General features: G+C 40.7%; 2 protein-coding genes across 3 annotated transcripts; both read left to right on the forward strand.

The window, feature by feature from the left end:
- The first annotated feature begins 3,153 nt into the window (after window positions 1–3,153).
- cfap100 (cilia and flagella associated protein 100) lies at window positions 3,154–7,305 on the forward strand. The gene is made up of 15 exons (XM_053879824.1): window positions 3,154–3,214; window positions 3,623–3,672; window positions 3,766–3,857; window positions 3,911–4,124; window positions 4,198–4,262; window positions 4,325–4,488; window positions 4,550–4,630; window positions 4,703–4,872; window positions 5,272–5,353; window positions 5,439–5,481; window positions 5,544–5,698; window positions 6,097–6,226; window positions 6,296–6,498; window positions 6,798–6,891; window positions 6,954–7,305. The coding sequence occupies exons 2-15, from the start codon at window positions 3,654–3,656 to the stop codon at window positions 7,077–7,079; spliced, it is 1,638 nt and encodes a 545-aa protein (XP_053735799.1). The 5' UTR covers window positions 3,154–3,214; window positions 3,623–3,653; the 3' UTR covers window positions 7,080–7,305.
- A 438-nt stretch (window positions 7,306–7,743) lies between these two features.
- On the forward strand, window positions 7,744–14,917 carry ap1ar (adaptor related protein complex 1 associated regulatory protein). 2 transcript variants are annotated; one of them, XM_053879841.1, is made up of 11 exons: window positions 7,744–7,928; window positions 9,073–9,121; window positions 9,202–9,228; window positions 9,975–10,000; window positions 10,066–10,162; window positions 10,316–10,414; window positions 10,760–10,815; window positions 11,492–11,565; window positions 11,641–11,763; window positions 11,867–12,015; window positions 12,960–14,917. In XM_053879841.1, the coding sequence occupies exons 1-11, from the start codon at window positions 7,858–7,860 to the stop codon at window positions 13,005–13,007; spliced, it is 819 nt and encodes a 272-aa protein (XP_053735816.1). In that variant the 5' UTR covers window positions 7,744–7,857; the 3' UTR covers window positions 13,008–14,917. The 2 variants fall into 2 exon arrangements, with proteins under 2 accessions (XP_053735816.1, XP_053735815.1); XM_053879840.1 differs by having other exon boundaries at window positions 11,867–14,917.
- The last annotated feature ends 811 nt before the right edge of the window (window positions 14,918–15,728 follow it).

Raw genomic sequence — 15,728 nt, forward strand, 5'->3', positions numbered from 1 at the left:
CCTTGGATGTTTTGTTTGTCTATACAGCTATAATTTATTCTCTCGCCAGAAATGCTCCCTAAAATTGCTCCCAGCAGGCGCCACTTTGTACAGCCCTCCTTCCCAGCACCTTAAACTAATCTCCACGCAGCATGCAGTAATTGGGGTCATGCATTTTTGAATGCCCCTCCCAATGTGTTTATTATGAGAACGCAGCGATCGGAAAGCAGATTGTTGCCGCAATAGGAAAACAGTTTTTGACTTTAACAATCACACATTTAGAGTTGCACTGTCAATGTGTCTTCATTAAATTTCCGATGTGAACGGCAGACTCTTGCTACCAGAGAAAACATCCCACCATGCCGCTCGGCTTGAATCCCAGCAATATAAATCCTCATATAATTAAAAATGCAGTGGTGAGCAGACGTCTGAATGTGTTCTGTCTGAAGGAAATGTTTTGCTGCTCTGCTGATCTGTGCTTGACAGAGAACTCAAATATGGAAAGGAAAGTGAGGCGATTGGACAAAACGTAAGAGACATTTCAAAGAGCACAGAAGCCAGTGGAGGGAAGAGTGGTTCCTTCATCTTAGTTCAAGAGATATTACCCACCTTATTGTGAATAAATACTTTTTTCCTCCTATATAATCATGTTAAAAGCCATTTTGCAGCTTAATTTAGTCATACCACCACAACATTTAAAGCAGATGACTGAAGAATTATTGCCGAAAATGTGTTTTCACAGCATTATCTGCTAAAATGCAACGTTAATATTGCTTATTTTAGGTTTTGAAATGCAGTAAGATATTCCAATAACCAGTTGGAGTTGCTGAAAATGTCATCTCCGTCGTCTCATCATGGGTTTCCACAGAAAGTCTCACCTCCTGACCATCCTCAATGGCCAAACTTCTTCATGTTCTAATTTTGATGTCCTGGAATTGACACCTTGTTGCGGTGACGGTGTTTGAATGTCCTGATGATGTTTGGGGTTTCACTGCAGCAGTATCAGGGAAAACAATAAATTAAAAAAAAATCAATGAGGGGCTGCTGGGCGGAGTATATGACCCTTGATGTCCAGAACACAGAAATAAGAGGAAAAAAAGGTCACAAGATGGAGACCTGAGGTGCACCACAGCTCGATAAAGGGATTAGAGGCATTCTAAAGTAATAGTCACTTGAATAATTTAGGAGGTTGAAATATCCTGACTGTATCCCAAAAGATGATAAAAAAGATAAATAATAAAAAAGGAAGAAGAGAATCTTATCCAGGGTCAGTTCAGTCATCAAAAACTAACCTGTTTTATGTTTTCCTTGTAAAAAAAGGGATGTGGCAGAATTGGCAGAATGAAAATAAATGCAATATTAATTCAAGGTTTCTTTTTCAATGATTGAGTCTCAACTTAAAAACAATTGGTGACAAGTAAAAATCAGTATGTCGGGGACTCATGTGGAGTGCAGAGACAGAGTTGGTCCAGGACTGTTGGAGACGGCAAGAAGACAGTGGTAAAGCGGGGAATGAAAGATGATGAATGATGAGAATTCCACAAGAACAAAAACAGAAAAGAGGATAATAAAAGAAACATTTAGACAGCATAATATCTTTTGCTTTTTTGAAGTCAACACAAAAAAGAGTAACAGCAGTATAAACAAATCACAGGATGAGCTAACATTTTTTATGGCATCAGAAGCGCTGTAATATAAGGATGATTGTGAGTTAGTTTCAGTCCCCAAAAGCCTATTTCTGAGTTTCATAATGACTAAGCTGTGGACTGCAACTGCACACTACCAGCTGTGGAAACACACAATAGCTTTTTAGCCGCTCCTTATTTCGGATAAATCCCCAGACAAAGCGACGCTCTTTCTCAAAACGTCCACTTCCTGAGACAAAACTGCGGATTGTTTAAAGGTGTCAGTGTCACTGTGTTTAAAGGAAACCTCCTGATCTTATTATGCATAGTGGAATGAATGTTCATCGCTTATATAATACCAAAAAATCTGCTGTCTTTGGGCAACAAAGCGGAGGAGGTAGAGGCAATTTATCATCTTAAAAAAAACAAATAGCAGTAAGAAACCAGATGCCAGCCGGATCTTATTACTACAGCAACACTTTTCTCTGTGTCAAGTGCCGCACCATGCAAGAGACCTTGCACTTATTGCATCCTTACTTTCATTTTTGAGTTCTTTTTCAATGGTCTTTCAAAGCACAGACATGTAAAATACTCCATTTCTATTGGAATGATCCAGCATTTCTTTCTGATCTTTCCTGTGGTGAAAGCCAAAACTCTGACACTGGGATTTCCTAGTGAGTGTCGAGCGTGGGCTGTTCCGTTGAGCCAAGATGCGCAGGGTCATGTGTGGATGTGTGGGTGGGAATGTACAGTACCAGGCTTTCAGTGCATATAATTATATATGTTTGAAACCATCTTCAAATGTTGAAATTGGGTTATTCAGTGAGAGTCAGGGATGCATAGATCAACAGACAGCTTTCGCATCTACACATATTATAAACCAGAAAATGCGGACAAGAGGGCTTAATAACGTTGTTGTTTAAGAAAATGCTTCCATCTAGTGGAGGTTAAAGTGGAGTGGGAGACAACCAGAATCTTCCTACCTCCTTCAAATACTGTATACAAATGAGCTATTTGCATGACGTTAATACATTTTGATTTTTTAAATAAATAATCTCAGCGAATGGTTAAATACATTTTCTGTCAGTCTGAAGAAATGATCATGGAGATATTATTTCCAAACTTCTCCACATGCTACACTCAATATTCATTTCCTTACAGGTCATTCAAACCCGAGCATCTTCAACTGTGACACCTCAAACTTCAAAGCACAGTTTATTTACCTGGTCTTCACTTGACAGACAGAAGTTCATTCAAATTGCTTCACTTCATTTTAGATTGATTTAAAATTCATTTATTTATTTATTTGGCGTAAAAATACTTAAAAATGCAGTTTAAAGGTAGTGTCTCCCCTAATTTCAACAATAAAAGCACACAAACAAATTAAAATACAAGCTAAGTTAAATTTGGGAATATCTAAATATGCACAGCGTTAATGAAAATACTCCGCGTATTAAAAAGGTTCTAGAATTGGTTTGTATTTGATCTCCGGGAACTCCGAGGGCAGCCATGACAGTTGCCATGACAACCGCAAAACACAAGCTGCACAGGCTCCGAGTGCTGGAGGTTTCTGCGCCGGAATTTCAAGACTTACCGTCAGGGACGTACAAGTGAGTGATCTCTTTTCAAACAAACATGTCAATGCGCCAATGAAGCCGTGTTCTGCGCTCGCAAGCTTGTTAGGATAATGGCGCTAACAGGAAGCTGAGCGTTGATATGACTGACATTGATTTTAACGTTAGTTTTAATTTCTATGTCACTGAAAGTAAAACATCTTGTCTGGCTCTTGCACCTCAATTCACAGATACTTTTGATTGAAACTATTTCTTATGTTTATAAAACGTTGCATAGTGGGGAACTAAATAAGGAAAAAAAAACAGAAATAAATGTGAATATATTGACTGAAGTACGTTTACATGGATATAAATATTTCCCTGTTTATGTACATATATTCTGTTATCTAATTCCACATTTATTTGCCAGCATCGATTCAAACAAATTGTTTCTTTCATCACCAGTTGATTCTGTTCCTCAATTCAAGACCACATCATGTCCACCCCACAGCCAAGTATGTAATCTTTATATTATTATTAACATAAGTAGATCGTAGAAAGAAATATAATGTAATTCAATTGAAAATGTTGGATCGGTGTCGACACAGGAAAGAAGAAAGTGCACGAGAATCCATTCGCCATTCCAGAAAACTGCAGTGCCTTGCAGTTGAATGCAGACCAAAAGGCTGAGAAACAAGAGGTAAAAGTTTAAGTTGATGTGTTACTATGTGCTCACATGTAAATGTTGTAAAGGAGCGACGCAGATTCCTGAATCTACCAGTGAGCGAGAAGACATACCAAACCACCCGCATGATGTCCACGCTAAAGAAAGAGCTTTTGAAAGAGCTAAATGAGGAGGAAGAGGAGGACCAAGAGCTGGGGAAAACTAGACGACAAGGCAAAAACAAGAAGGCCCTTCCTGTGCAGACGCCAGCCAGGCACATGCTGAAGATGGACATGATGAAACGTGAGCTAAAGTTACATTCAAAGTCCATTGTCTTTTTGAGACTCCAAGAATATATGTTTCTTTCCTCTCTCAGAAAGTTTTATCAGAGAAAGCAGACATGATTTGATCTCCCTGGAGCGTCAGAACGCAGTTTTGGAGGTAAATTTCCCCACACTGCGTCAGTGTTTGAGATTGGTCTAACCTCACGGGTCCCCCCGCAGCTCTCGCTCATGGAAAAGAGGGCAGAGATTAAAAAAATGGAGAGGGTCATTGGAGATGAAGAGAAAAAGTTGAAAGAGCTGGAGCAGATCATTGAGAAAGATAATCTTCAATTTAAGGACCTCCTGAAGGAGAATGAGAAGAAATCCCTGGAGGCCAAAATATAGTGCGTAGTACTCAGTCATTGTGTTTAAGTACAAGTACACTAGCCATTTGTCTCTGTGCAGTTTTGAACAGCAGGCCAAGTCCAAGCAGGATAAGAATGCTGAAATAAGGAAGTTGTCTTCAAAAATAGGAACATTACAAAGGTGACATGACTTCTTTCATATGTTCCCGTAGAGGACTGAGCATCTTCTTGAGAATTTGTTCTATTTCTACAGTGAACTGGAGGCCTGTGAACAAACCCTCAGTGACTACCGGAGATACAAGGAGCTTCTCTTCAAGCTCTCCCCTCTTGAGTGGCAGGAAGCCCAGCGGGCAAAGATGGATGCCAGTGTGTCAAACTGTGGTCAGGGCCAGATAGATCACAGCGAAGAAGATGTCAAGAATGGCAAGTGCTTCTCCTAAACTTGAACTTTTTCTTTCATCGGTCTGACTTAAGTGAGTTTCCTTATTCACCTCTAAACAAAAAAGCTCATTATTATCTGCCTCCTGATACTGTCCTGGGGCGACTCAAGACATTCTTAGCTCCATGGGGCCTGAGCTTCAGGAGACTTGGACAGATCACCGCTCTCACGCTGACAATTAGGGGACATCACTTCTGACCGTTTACTGACGGCCTCATGGCTCAAACTCCGTACAGAAAGTGCCTTGGTTCGACACCAAGACTATGAACAGATGGAACTCAAATCCACCTAAATTTGTCACAGCCAACGGCGCCATCAAGTGTTTTGATAGCGTAATGCAGTTTGGTGTTTTTCATAATTTATGTGACTATACGCACGCACAGATCCAGAAAACAAGATACATCAGCGAGGACGTGAACTGCCAGCCATCAAAGAGAGCAGTCAGTCCTCAACAAATAGTTCCAGGTATCAGTAAATGCAGGGACCTTTCTTTTCTCTTTTTGTTGAGAAATACTTATAAACCTTTAATGCATTCCTCTTTGTTTTGAAGGATCCAGGATTCACCCGCAGATCTCGGCAGCTCTGAGTTTGAGGTGTGTGATTTAAGTCTTTTTCGGTGATGTTTTCCTTTACTATTTTCATGGCTTCTCCACAGGATGAGCCAGAGTTGTACTTCACTGACCCCCAGCAGCTCGTGGACGTGGTGACGGAGATGACAGAGCAGATCCCATCGCTGATACAGAACACCACCAGGGTGGAGGAGATGCTGGAGGACCTACGTCAGGCCACTGAATCAACCAGGAGGAAGATGTAAGTCCTGTTGTGGTAATAAAGGATGTCAAATATTTCTTTCACAGGTTGAACTTAGAAGTGTCAAACAGAGACTCACAAAGTGAAAAATACAGGAGCCAATGAGGATCAGAATTCATTGAATTCTACATGTTTATTGAACAATACTGTTAAATCACTGACTGTTAAATGTTTATAGAATATACAATTATTACAACACTAGCTGTGCCTCTAGTAAAGCCATAGTAGATTTTTTTAAAGTGATTTCTAAGTGATGTTTCAGTTCTGCCTAGTTCTGTCTACTTCCTGTTGTTCAAGTAAAAAGACATTTATTATTTGAATACTTTAAATCTTCACAATTTACCATCAGTCCAAGTTCAGCTGTTTTTCTTGTCTCACATTCATGACTGTCTCGATAGTGAAATGGAAGAGGAGCAGCTGACATCACAGATCAATGACATGCAGCAGAAAATTCAAAAAGAGAAGATGAGAGCCGCCAAGCTGAAGCAGAAAGTTGAGCTGCACAACAGTTTAAGCACAGATGACCAGGTAGGAACTAAAAGAATGAGGTGTTGTGGATGCGTGACCATACGTCACAGATCTTACCGTTTCATGCAGGACGACATGTTGGCAGCGCTTGGCGACAAGGTGACAGAGGTTTATAGTATCTGCGTGGACAACAGGGCAACCGGACTCAGTACCCTGGAGAAGCTGGCCAACATTGAGAAGTACGTCACATCACTGCTGCAGAGCCTGGAAAGTATTCCGGAGGAACACTTGGACATGATGAGGAAGATCAAGGAGAGTGAGAAGAGGATTAGGTATGAGCTATATTGACCACATGATTTTTTTTTTCCTCGAACCCATTGTTGCATACCTGTTTTATTCTTGGTTTTTAATCACTTTTTCAGTCTAACGTAAGTAGTTAGACCTTGGTTGATGCTAATTGGGTCTTGTTTGTTCAGTTCCTCTGTCCAACGAATACTGAATTACTAAGTATACTTAAATACTGACAAGTACTGTTTTAATTTAGCGAATGAAGAAGTAGCCAGGACCTCATTTATAATGGGCTGAAATAAGATCGTAAATTTTGTCTCGGGCAAAATCATTTCTCTCACAGGCAGCGTGAAGAAAAGCTGATGGAGCAAAAACGCAAACAGAAGGAGAGGATGGAGAGATACTTGGAGAGATCGCTGGCGGATGTGAAGAGAACGGTGTGTCATTCCCACTGTGTCATCATGTCTGGTGACTGATGCATTTGTCTTTTTACTTTCAGAGTGGAAGAAAGCTCATGCCTCGATGCATCCCTGTTTCACAGACAGTCAAAGTCACCAAAGAAGAAACCCACCCCACTGAGGATGAGATCAACACCTACCTGTACAGCTCTGATGACCTGCAGTAGTCGAACATTACTTTCTGTCATAGCCCTGCACACGTGCGGATCCACTGTAGTGAGCTGAGTTAGGTTTCACTTCCCCTCATAAATAGCTATTAATTTGTCATGTACATTCACTCCACAACTCTTTTACTCAGCAGAGAAGCAGTCAGGTGAAAACTGATTTGTCTTGTTGGCTTTCAGACTGCCAAACATTGATGTTCTCAGAATAACAATTAAAAGCAAATGATAAAAAAACAATGAAAAGGAAAATATGATGTGTGTTTCTTTGTGCTTCATTTAGGTTTGTATTCACCTGGCAATGTGACATACGCTGCTTTACAGAGAGAGGGAAACTATCCGCAGAGACACAACTTTGAATAAAAGACAGAAACTGCTAGTCTGCAAAAAATAATGAATATATTTTACCTCGGCGTTGGTATGTCTGTCTCTGTTCAAAATAACTTGAAACGTTATGGATGGTGCCTGATCCATTTTTTTAAGGATACTTTGCCATTGGGAGATTGTGTGGGTCCCTTGTTTTACTGCACAAATGAAACATTAACATGCCAAGTATCTCCAGAAATAGCTCGAGGTCCCTGATGACGTTGCCAAGGTAATGACTGAAGCTCGCCGTTTGGAGGCGATGCTGGTGAGTTATGAGCGTTGCCACATTAGAGCGTAGAAGAAGACAGACGAGGAAGCAGCCAGCGAGGATGACAGCTCATACAGATGTGGTTGTCTAAGTTCACCCGCCGTACAAATATGCAGCTGGATATGAGTCATAATAACACCCGACAATGAGATGGGTAACTGTTGGACTTACTGTGTGGGGCTGTTCCGGCGGGAAGCCAACAGGATCCAGAGAGGAGGAGGGTGAGTGAAACAGGATTGTAGCTTGTTTGGCTAACTAGCAGCATCCGGTTACTGCCATTGATAGCAACCACTGAAAATTAGCCTAGTTAGTGAAAACTCAGGACTTTCTTGAGGGTTTACCCATATGCACCTCTCATTACTTATTAGACTTTCTTATAATGGAGAATACAGAGTTCATGTCACGTTTGTCTGACAGACAAAAAGACCCCACCCCTAACGTCATCACACTGGACGATGACCTAGTCATAGCAAAGGCCATCGGTTTTCGAACCATCAACAACCTCCTCCTATCCGTGTGTCTAATAAAGGAAACAAACCGGATTGAATTCTGGTGAAGTTGTTACAGTCAGTACGTGTACTAATGATAACAAGACAGTCACTTTTTTTTATATCAACAACAACATGTATTATGCATGAATGGCTGTCTGTATTTGGCTCCTTAAAAGTCACTGGTGTTCCAGTGAGGACGTGGGGGATGCTGTCAAAATTGACATGCTGCAGCTACACCCCTTCAAGCTGACTTATTGTGAACTTTTGAAGACCCTGCAACCCTGAACAGGACTAAGCGGCGGTTGTTTGAGGATGTCTGTGTGTATTTGTCTAGAAATGTGTTTTGTCCGAGTGTGTGACATTATCCATTTTCTTTTATTAATATGTGTCACCCCATTAGTCATGGCAAACAGTTTAAAGTGTGTGTACGAGCCCAGCCTACTTTGAATTGTCATTGTGACTATTAATATTTCAGGCTTATGTCTGTCTCAAACGTCCTCAACATACAGTATGTTGCGTGAATAATGGGTGTGTTAGTGTTCGCAACAAACATTTCAAAGAGATGTGCAAATAACTTGGAGAAGATAACAGGAATTTTCTCGGTTTACTTTTCTTTTTCAGTGCTTGACAACTCAGTATCGACAGATCTTAGATTAAATGTGTGAAATTAGAATGATTTTATATCATTCATTCATTGTTATATTTTTGCAGTTCTCTCACAGTGCAGCATTGCACAATAATACAAGGTTTAATTTGTCTTAAATTTGTTTGAATCATTGTCACATTTTACTTTTGCTGACACTGTATATGAATATGTTGAATGATTTCACAGTAGCAATGATTATATATTGTTCTGCATATTGTCTTCATTTAGGTCCAAATACTTCAGAAGCAGCACTGCTGGAGAACATTATACAATCGAGGTATAACTGCCATTATTTCTGATAGATTTCTGTAATTATCTTCTCTTTATTCAAATAGCAATGTTCTTCTTTTTTCCCAGTTTGAAAATTTGGTAGAAAGTGATGAGGTAAGACAGATTTCTTATTGTTCCTTAATCAACTTTGTTGTACCATCATTTAGTATTACTTGTTTTTTTTGGGGTTTACGTTTGTACACTACTGCAATATCAAACCGAACCGAAGGGAGGGAAATTCTCAGTACTACGATTAAATAGATTTTCAGAGGCAAAATTATATGCTATTAAATACGAATTTACACTTTATCTGAATTGCTCCATCTTAGTGTTTACAGTTCCAAAGACCACGATAAGTTTGCAGCTGTTTGAAGAATGGCGAACATGCAAAACAACACTGTCGATGTGCGTTACAGCAACAAACATATCTTAGATCTGTGATTCTCAAGTTGGGAGGTCAGGACCGCAAATACACTTATGGTGGGTTTTCCTTGGGTGAAAAAAATCAATAAATAAAAGAAAAGAAGACTTTTGTTTGTTTCTGATGCAAGTTTTAAACAGATTTTTTCCCCTTGAATACAAATTTCAACTAAGTAAAGATCAATTTTCGATCACGATTTGGGTCACAGCTCATCTTTCAGGGGTCATGGTGTGTCCCTAAAGCCAGACCATTCAAGAATTACTGTTGTAGATTGTCGTGTCTTTCTACCACAGTTAGACTTGTTCACTGACTTGCTGCCGCTGAAACCCATTTTGCTCCACTCACATATAACTTGATTATCTCCAGTCTCAGTCGAGTTACACTTGAGTGCAACAGTGATTTTTGTGCTGTACTGTAATGTTGTTTTATTTCTTTCCAGGCTGAGAGCCCATTGCCTTGCCCGAGGTGAGTGTTGTTGTCTGTCCCATTCCCTTAAAACGTTGTGTGTAATATTTATTGTTGTGCCTCAGACCCATCAGCGAAGATGAGCTCACTCACCTTAAGGAACACCGGTACGCTGCCATCTCCGACAAGCAGATCCTTATCGACCAGAAGCTGCAGGCAGATGTAAGACCACATTTTTGTCATTGATGTGTAGTCAGAGACCTCCCCAGTTTGAAAAATCTTTTTGCTTGTATTTTATTTGCTTCATTTGCTTTTGTAATGTTATTATTTTTTCTGTTTTCCCCCTTTCTGTTTCATTTTGTTATTTCTGCTCAGTTAGAGGCACAGGAGGAGAAGTTGAGGCTAGAAGAGGAGGCTAGAAATGCCGCCCAGCGTGAGGCCGCCAGGCTGGCACGTGAACGAAAACTGAAGGAGGTGAGGTGACACTCCTCCCTTCTGACAGTTTACATAAGTGCTCCAATGGACAACTTCTCCTCTGAGCTACATGGCATGCTGCACGGCACTCTGGAGGTTATTTATGTTCACAGTTGTGTTTGGCACCAAAACACTGTACTGCACAGTTGTCTGTTGCTTGAAAACATTCAAACACAGCAAGCATTTACCCTCCAAAAACTCAATCAATTAAGTTAACTCACACTTAATGTTCCAATCATCATCATGGATTCACAATAAACCACACACAAGTCACCCTTAGTTTACTTAGATTCTTGAATGTCATGGAGCACCCTGACTTCTATTTTGGATGTTTTTTTTTTACAGATGCCAAAGACACGAGGGAGAGCAGACGGCGCCGGTGGGGAACCCCAGCAAAGAAAGTGAGTCACTACTCTCAAATGAATGGATAAAACATAGCTTTGGCTTTCCCAGTGCATAACACACACACACACACACACACACACACACACACACACACACACACACACACACACACACACACACACACACACACACACACACACACACACACACACACACACACACACACTTCTGTTGTTATCCCTGTAGGGACATAGTGAGGTTTCTCATTGCCATAACGCTTTTTTGCCTAAACCTAACCATCCAAAACACATGGCTCATCTGAACCAAGACTCTGAACTAAACTTAAACGTAATTATAATGACCCAGTTATTTTGAAGTCTTCATCAATAAATTGAGGTTTGGACCTGTGGCGACTGGCAAAAGGTCTGCACGAAGACGTAAGGTCCCCACGAGGATAGTGTTTTGTCAGGAATTGGTTCCCACAAGGCACTATTAACAAGTACGCATGCACGCACACTGCATACTCCTGTTTAAATAGGTTGTGTTTCACTCTCTGTACATTCCAGTCTGTGCAAAACACAGTGTTGCAAAACACAAGAATTACATTTACATCTTATATAGAAATGTAGTGTAGAATGTATTGTTACACCACTAGTACTTATATAGGAATGCTCATTGACACATTGTCCTGCTTGTATGTAACTGAAGATTGAAGTCCTCTGGATGTTGCAGGCACACTACTGGGGAAGGTTTTGATGTCTACCTCCAGAATGTAAAAGCCCAATCTGAAGCTTTCAGGAGCAGCAGTGAGTAGAGCTGCCACACCAAGTTCATGAATTCCGACTCACATAACAGTCACATCCCGTCCATGTTGCTTACAGGACTACCGTCTGAAACAAACGTGGTGACTCCTAACACAGAGTACAGCTGGGACTTCACCACCAAAACCCGCTCCACCAATGATGACGGTACCTCACTGGACCTCGAGTGGGAGGACGAGGAAGGTGAGAGTCTGTGTAACATGGGATTATATACAAAGGTGACACAGTTTGTTGAGTAATAAGCCACAATACGACCTGACGTTCACTCGCCTTGCTCATGAATCAGGAATCAACCGGGGACTCCCTCCCTGGGAGAGATCACGGACGGAGGAGGACATCCTGCGTGCCGCCCTGAGACCTGGCGGGAAGCAGGTGTACAGCGGTCCAACTTCAGCCTCTGAGGACTCCAATGCCCTCGAGTGGGAGAATGATTTTGTAAGTACTCACCCGGAGGACGGCGTGGACACTGAATTCGAAGGGTTCGTCAATCCGGTCCTGGACACACCTTCTGAGGACGCGTCGGACAACCAGGACAGATAGTGTCCGTCACCAAGGAGATGCTCCGTCAATGGTCACCAGCTGTTTCGCCCCTGTCATGTTGAACAACTTGTGACTTATGCTGCATGAGTGGGAGAATGTCTACACTTCATGACAGTGTAGTGTTTTCAAGAGAACATTTAGTGCCTTCATTTGCTCTATTTTCAACCATTTCTGACGTTTTCTTTGGATCAATAATCAGCGTAACCGAATCACCAGATATTTTACTAGAGTTTAGCACAGAATGTTTCGCTCGCATCAACAAAATAATCGTATTGTGAAAACGCTGCTGTTATAATTTGAAAACGGTTTGAGTTTATTCCGTCCTAACAATCGTGGGTTTATGCCGCGCCAGCGGGTCTGCAGTGGCGAGGTTCATGCACTGCTCATACCAAGAGTGAATCTTTGTAGTGAATTACTACTGATGGTAAGGGATAAGAGAACTCTCCTGCTTATACTTCTGCTGTTGGGACTTATGTAATGGTTTCACTGGACACACAAGACTAGACTGCTGAAGGTTCAGCAACCTGATGCTGTGGAGCTACTCTAGCTATGGCATTCTTCTGTCACCACTGTAGCATTTGGGAACTTTTTCTTTTCATCTGTGAAATTATTTTTTTAACTACTGTGCTGTTGGTTTTATTACAAAGTAAGGAACTGGTTGAATGATTATAATTTCACAGCTGCAGGCAGGACAACAGGAAAACCTCTGTTTTCTTAGTAATTCCATGGTTACATTCCAAGAACAAGATCAAAATGATCCACCGATTTCCAATACCAGCTCCTGTCTGTGTTTTCTGAACCTGGCAAGCTTATATTCTAAAACCATTCTTCTTTTACAGTATTTCAAGTGTAACATCAAGAGAATAATGAAAGAGAGGAGGTCATGAGCTTCATAGGCTGATCGTTGTGCAATCATCTGAAAGAGCTGATGAAGAGCCAGCAGCTGGTCTCTCTCATCGTACTACAGCAGTCTCTTGGAATGTTACTCAACAATTGGTTGTGTATTGCACCTTTTTTTAGTTCTAATCTTATGCTTTTAAGCTGAACGCAGAACTATTTTCTGTTTAGGCTCAGGTGAAGCTGCAGGTGAAAGGTCAGTTGATAGCTGGAAACGGCACATTGATAGTGAAGGTAGCAGAGGCCTTGTTTAGATGAATGAGCACCTTCTCACAAGGTAGGACTCCGTTTTGAATGAAATGCCCACACGCTTTGTTAGTGTAGTTCACTTTGACACACTTTGGGTCTGGGTCACTGGGGTTTATATTATGAAGTGGTTTGAGACTTTTGACAAGAAACAGCATTACAATCACCTTGAGCATGAAGTTCTTGCTCTGGATCATCGGTGTGCGTTTCCACCGACGAAATTGTGTGCGTGAAGTGTTTAATATTTACAGCCAAATGTTCAGAATCATTTTAAACACCTTGACGATTGACATCTAATCTGTTCAGGGCTGCACTTTGTTTTGCTCATCATGAGTAATTTTATTTGAAAATCTCCTTCAACAGAAATGGATTGTATATTGACTCATGGGTCAAAACAAACAGAACAAAAGCAGACTTACTTTCCATTTACAGTCTGAACATAGATGTCAGATGTCATCTAGTCTCATCTAGTTTAATATCAAGTAGGGTTGCTGGTCTGTGACAACAGAAATTAAATATTATGTGCAAGACTCTCATAAATTATGATATAATACCCTCTTACCTGGCTGCTCTATAAAGTTCTCTGTTTAATTCACCTGGTAGTAAAAGTTACTACTGATGCAAAGTTTTGTGACCCAAACAGTCAGTTCACTGTTTACTGTCACACAACACTCAGCACGTCGCAAATCAGGCTGAGAGACCAACCCTGCCCCTCTCTCTACACACTCTAAATTATTCGCAGAAGAAGTGAGGGACATTCATGGTATTATTTTAGTATTAAATCTTTTTTCGTATTGATCACTTCTGATATAAATTTGGTGTCCAGCGCTAATGACGATAATAGTCAAACTACTCCGAAGAATGTCAACGCGTGGTTTTCAAACGGTACGTTCGCTGTAAATGTAGACATTGCTGAGCTCATGACTTTAATATACAGTGCTGTTGTATAGTTTCTAAACTCAATAAGAAAAGCTTTAATAATATCTGACTGCCAATAAATCCCATACCTCCATCTGCCGCTTGGTTATTGGATTTTGGTTTTTCATTTTATGTCATTTCTTACTTGTTTTCCCTCATAAAAACATACTGTTCAGTGTGTTAGAAGTGTATTCATTATTGCGCCTTTGATTTACTTGAAATTATTTTTGTAATTCGTTGCTGACAAACCAGTGTGTTAGAATATCATGTGAAAATTATATTTCAGATGGAATTCCATATCACAGACATTTTTGTTCCACTTTTTTTTTTTCAATGAGTGAACCTCAGGAAAGCCACTGCATTATAGTGCATTATTTAGATTTATCTCCAAAAATATTTTTCTTTTTTCAATTCCATGGCCAGGAAATTTCAGAAATATGTGTGTTTGTTTGCCCCCTGTCTCTTGCCCTGTGTAGCTGGGATAGGCACACCAGCACACCGTGGTCCTGTTAAGGAAGTTAACTGCAGAAAATGTTACCTCTATGTTCTGTTTTAAACACAAGGTGGCAGCAGAAGTACACTGCTCAGCTCAGTACCCACGTTGCAGTATTTTCTGGGTCTTTTTACATCGACATCGTTTCTGTTTCGTCACTTTTTTGCTTATTAAAGTTTCACACTCTGTACATTCCAGTCTGTTTACTGTGAATGTCTCACTGTGATTTCATTTTCTCTTTTATTGGTGTAAAGATTGTGTACTTTGGTTCTTGCTTCCCTCAGCGGTCTAGCGGTCCAGTTATTATGCTCCTCTGCACACATTCCACTGTCCTGTAGTCTGCTTAGTATACAGTGCAGCATTCAAAAGTAAACTCTATTGTAGGAGTTGTTTACAAAGCATCACATTCTGACTTTTAACCTTTCTCTTTGCTGTCTCTTCTTTACACACAACATGTCAGCGGCAATGACACGTTCAGACAACACTACACGACGACACTGTTTTCTCAAATTTGATGTCATTTACAAATACCTTAGTTTAACTTGAGTTTCTTGCTGTTATGACTCCTTGATGAACAGCTCTGGTGACTGGTGTAGGACTCCTGATAGGCTGATGAAACTTCATGAAGCCTTGGTTTCAGTGTGCAACAGATTTCATGAAGGCCTTTGCAGTGATGGGCTGATGAAGCTTCATGAATCAGTGCCCTCGTATCCAAAGCCCACAAGATGGCTCTGTCTGCTCTGCAATGTTTGAATTTTAATGACGCCCCATTATGTTTTTAAACTGAAAGCAGCATCTTCTACAGCTCCATCTGCCCCACCTTTCAAATGTTTATTGGAGGACAAACGTTCTAAGCTCTTGATTTTTATTGAAGCGTTGATAGCAAAGTATTGTGAGGAGAACTGAGTCATAAACTGGGTGATAAAATGTAAATAAAGTACAAATAAACCTGAAGCCTTTTGACGATAGCTTTATCCGAAGAGACTTTAATGCATTAGTCTGCTCCAAGTCATTGGGCCCATGCTGAGACTAGAACCAACTCCCAACCACTTAG

Source organism: Synchiropus splendidus, chromosome 11, assembly GCF_027744825.2.
Source record: "Synchiropus splendidus isolate RoL2022-P1 chromosome 11, RoL_Sspl_1.0, whole genome shotgun sequence".
NCBI lineage: Eukaryota > Metazoa > Chordata > Actinopteri > Syngnathiformes > Callionymidae > Synchiropus > Synchiropus splendidus.

Bases quoted from the DNA above. Each gene is read 5' to 3' on its own strand.
- cfap100 (XM_053879824.1), top strand. The intron at 5,354-5,438 runs GTATCAGTAAAT...TTTGTTTTGAAG, and splicing joins TCCTCAACAAATAGTTCCAG to GATCCAGGATTCACCCGCAG. The intron at 6,892-6,953 runs GTGTGTCATTCC...TTTTACTTTCAG, and splicing joins TGGCGGATGTGAAGAGAACG to AGTGGAAGAAAGCTCATGCC.
- ap1ar (XM_053879840.1), top strand. From the start codon at position 7,858: ATGGGTAACTGTTGGACTTACTGTGTGGGGCTGTTCCGGCGGGAAGCC. The intron at 7,929-9,072 runs GTGAGTGAAACA...GTCTTCATTTAG, and splicing joins AGGATCCAGAGAGGAGGAGG to GTCCAAATACTTCAGAAGCA. The intron at 10,001-10,065 runs GTGAGTGTTGTT...GTTGTGCCTCAG, and splicing joins AGCCCATTGCCTTGCCCGAG to ACCCATCAGCGAAGATGAGC.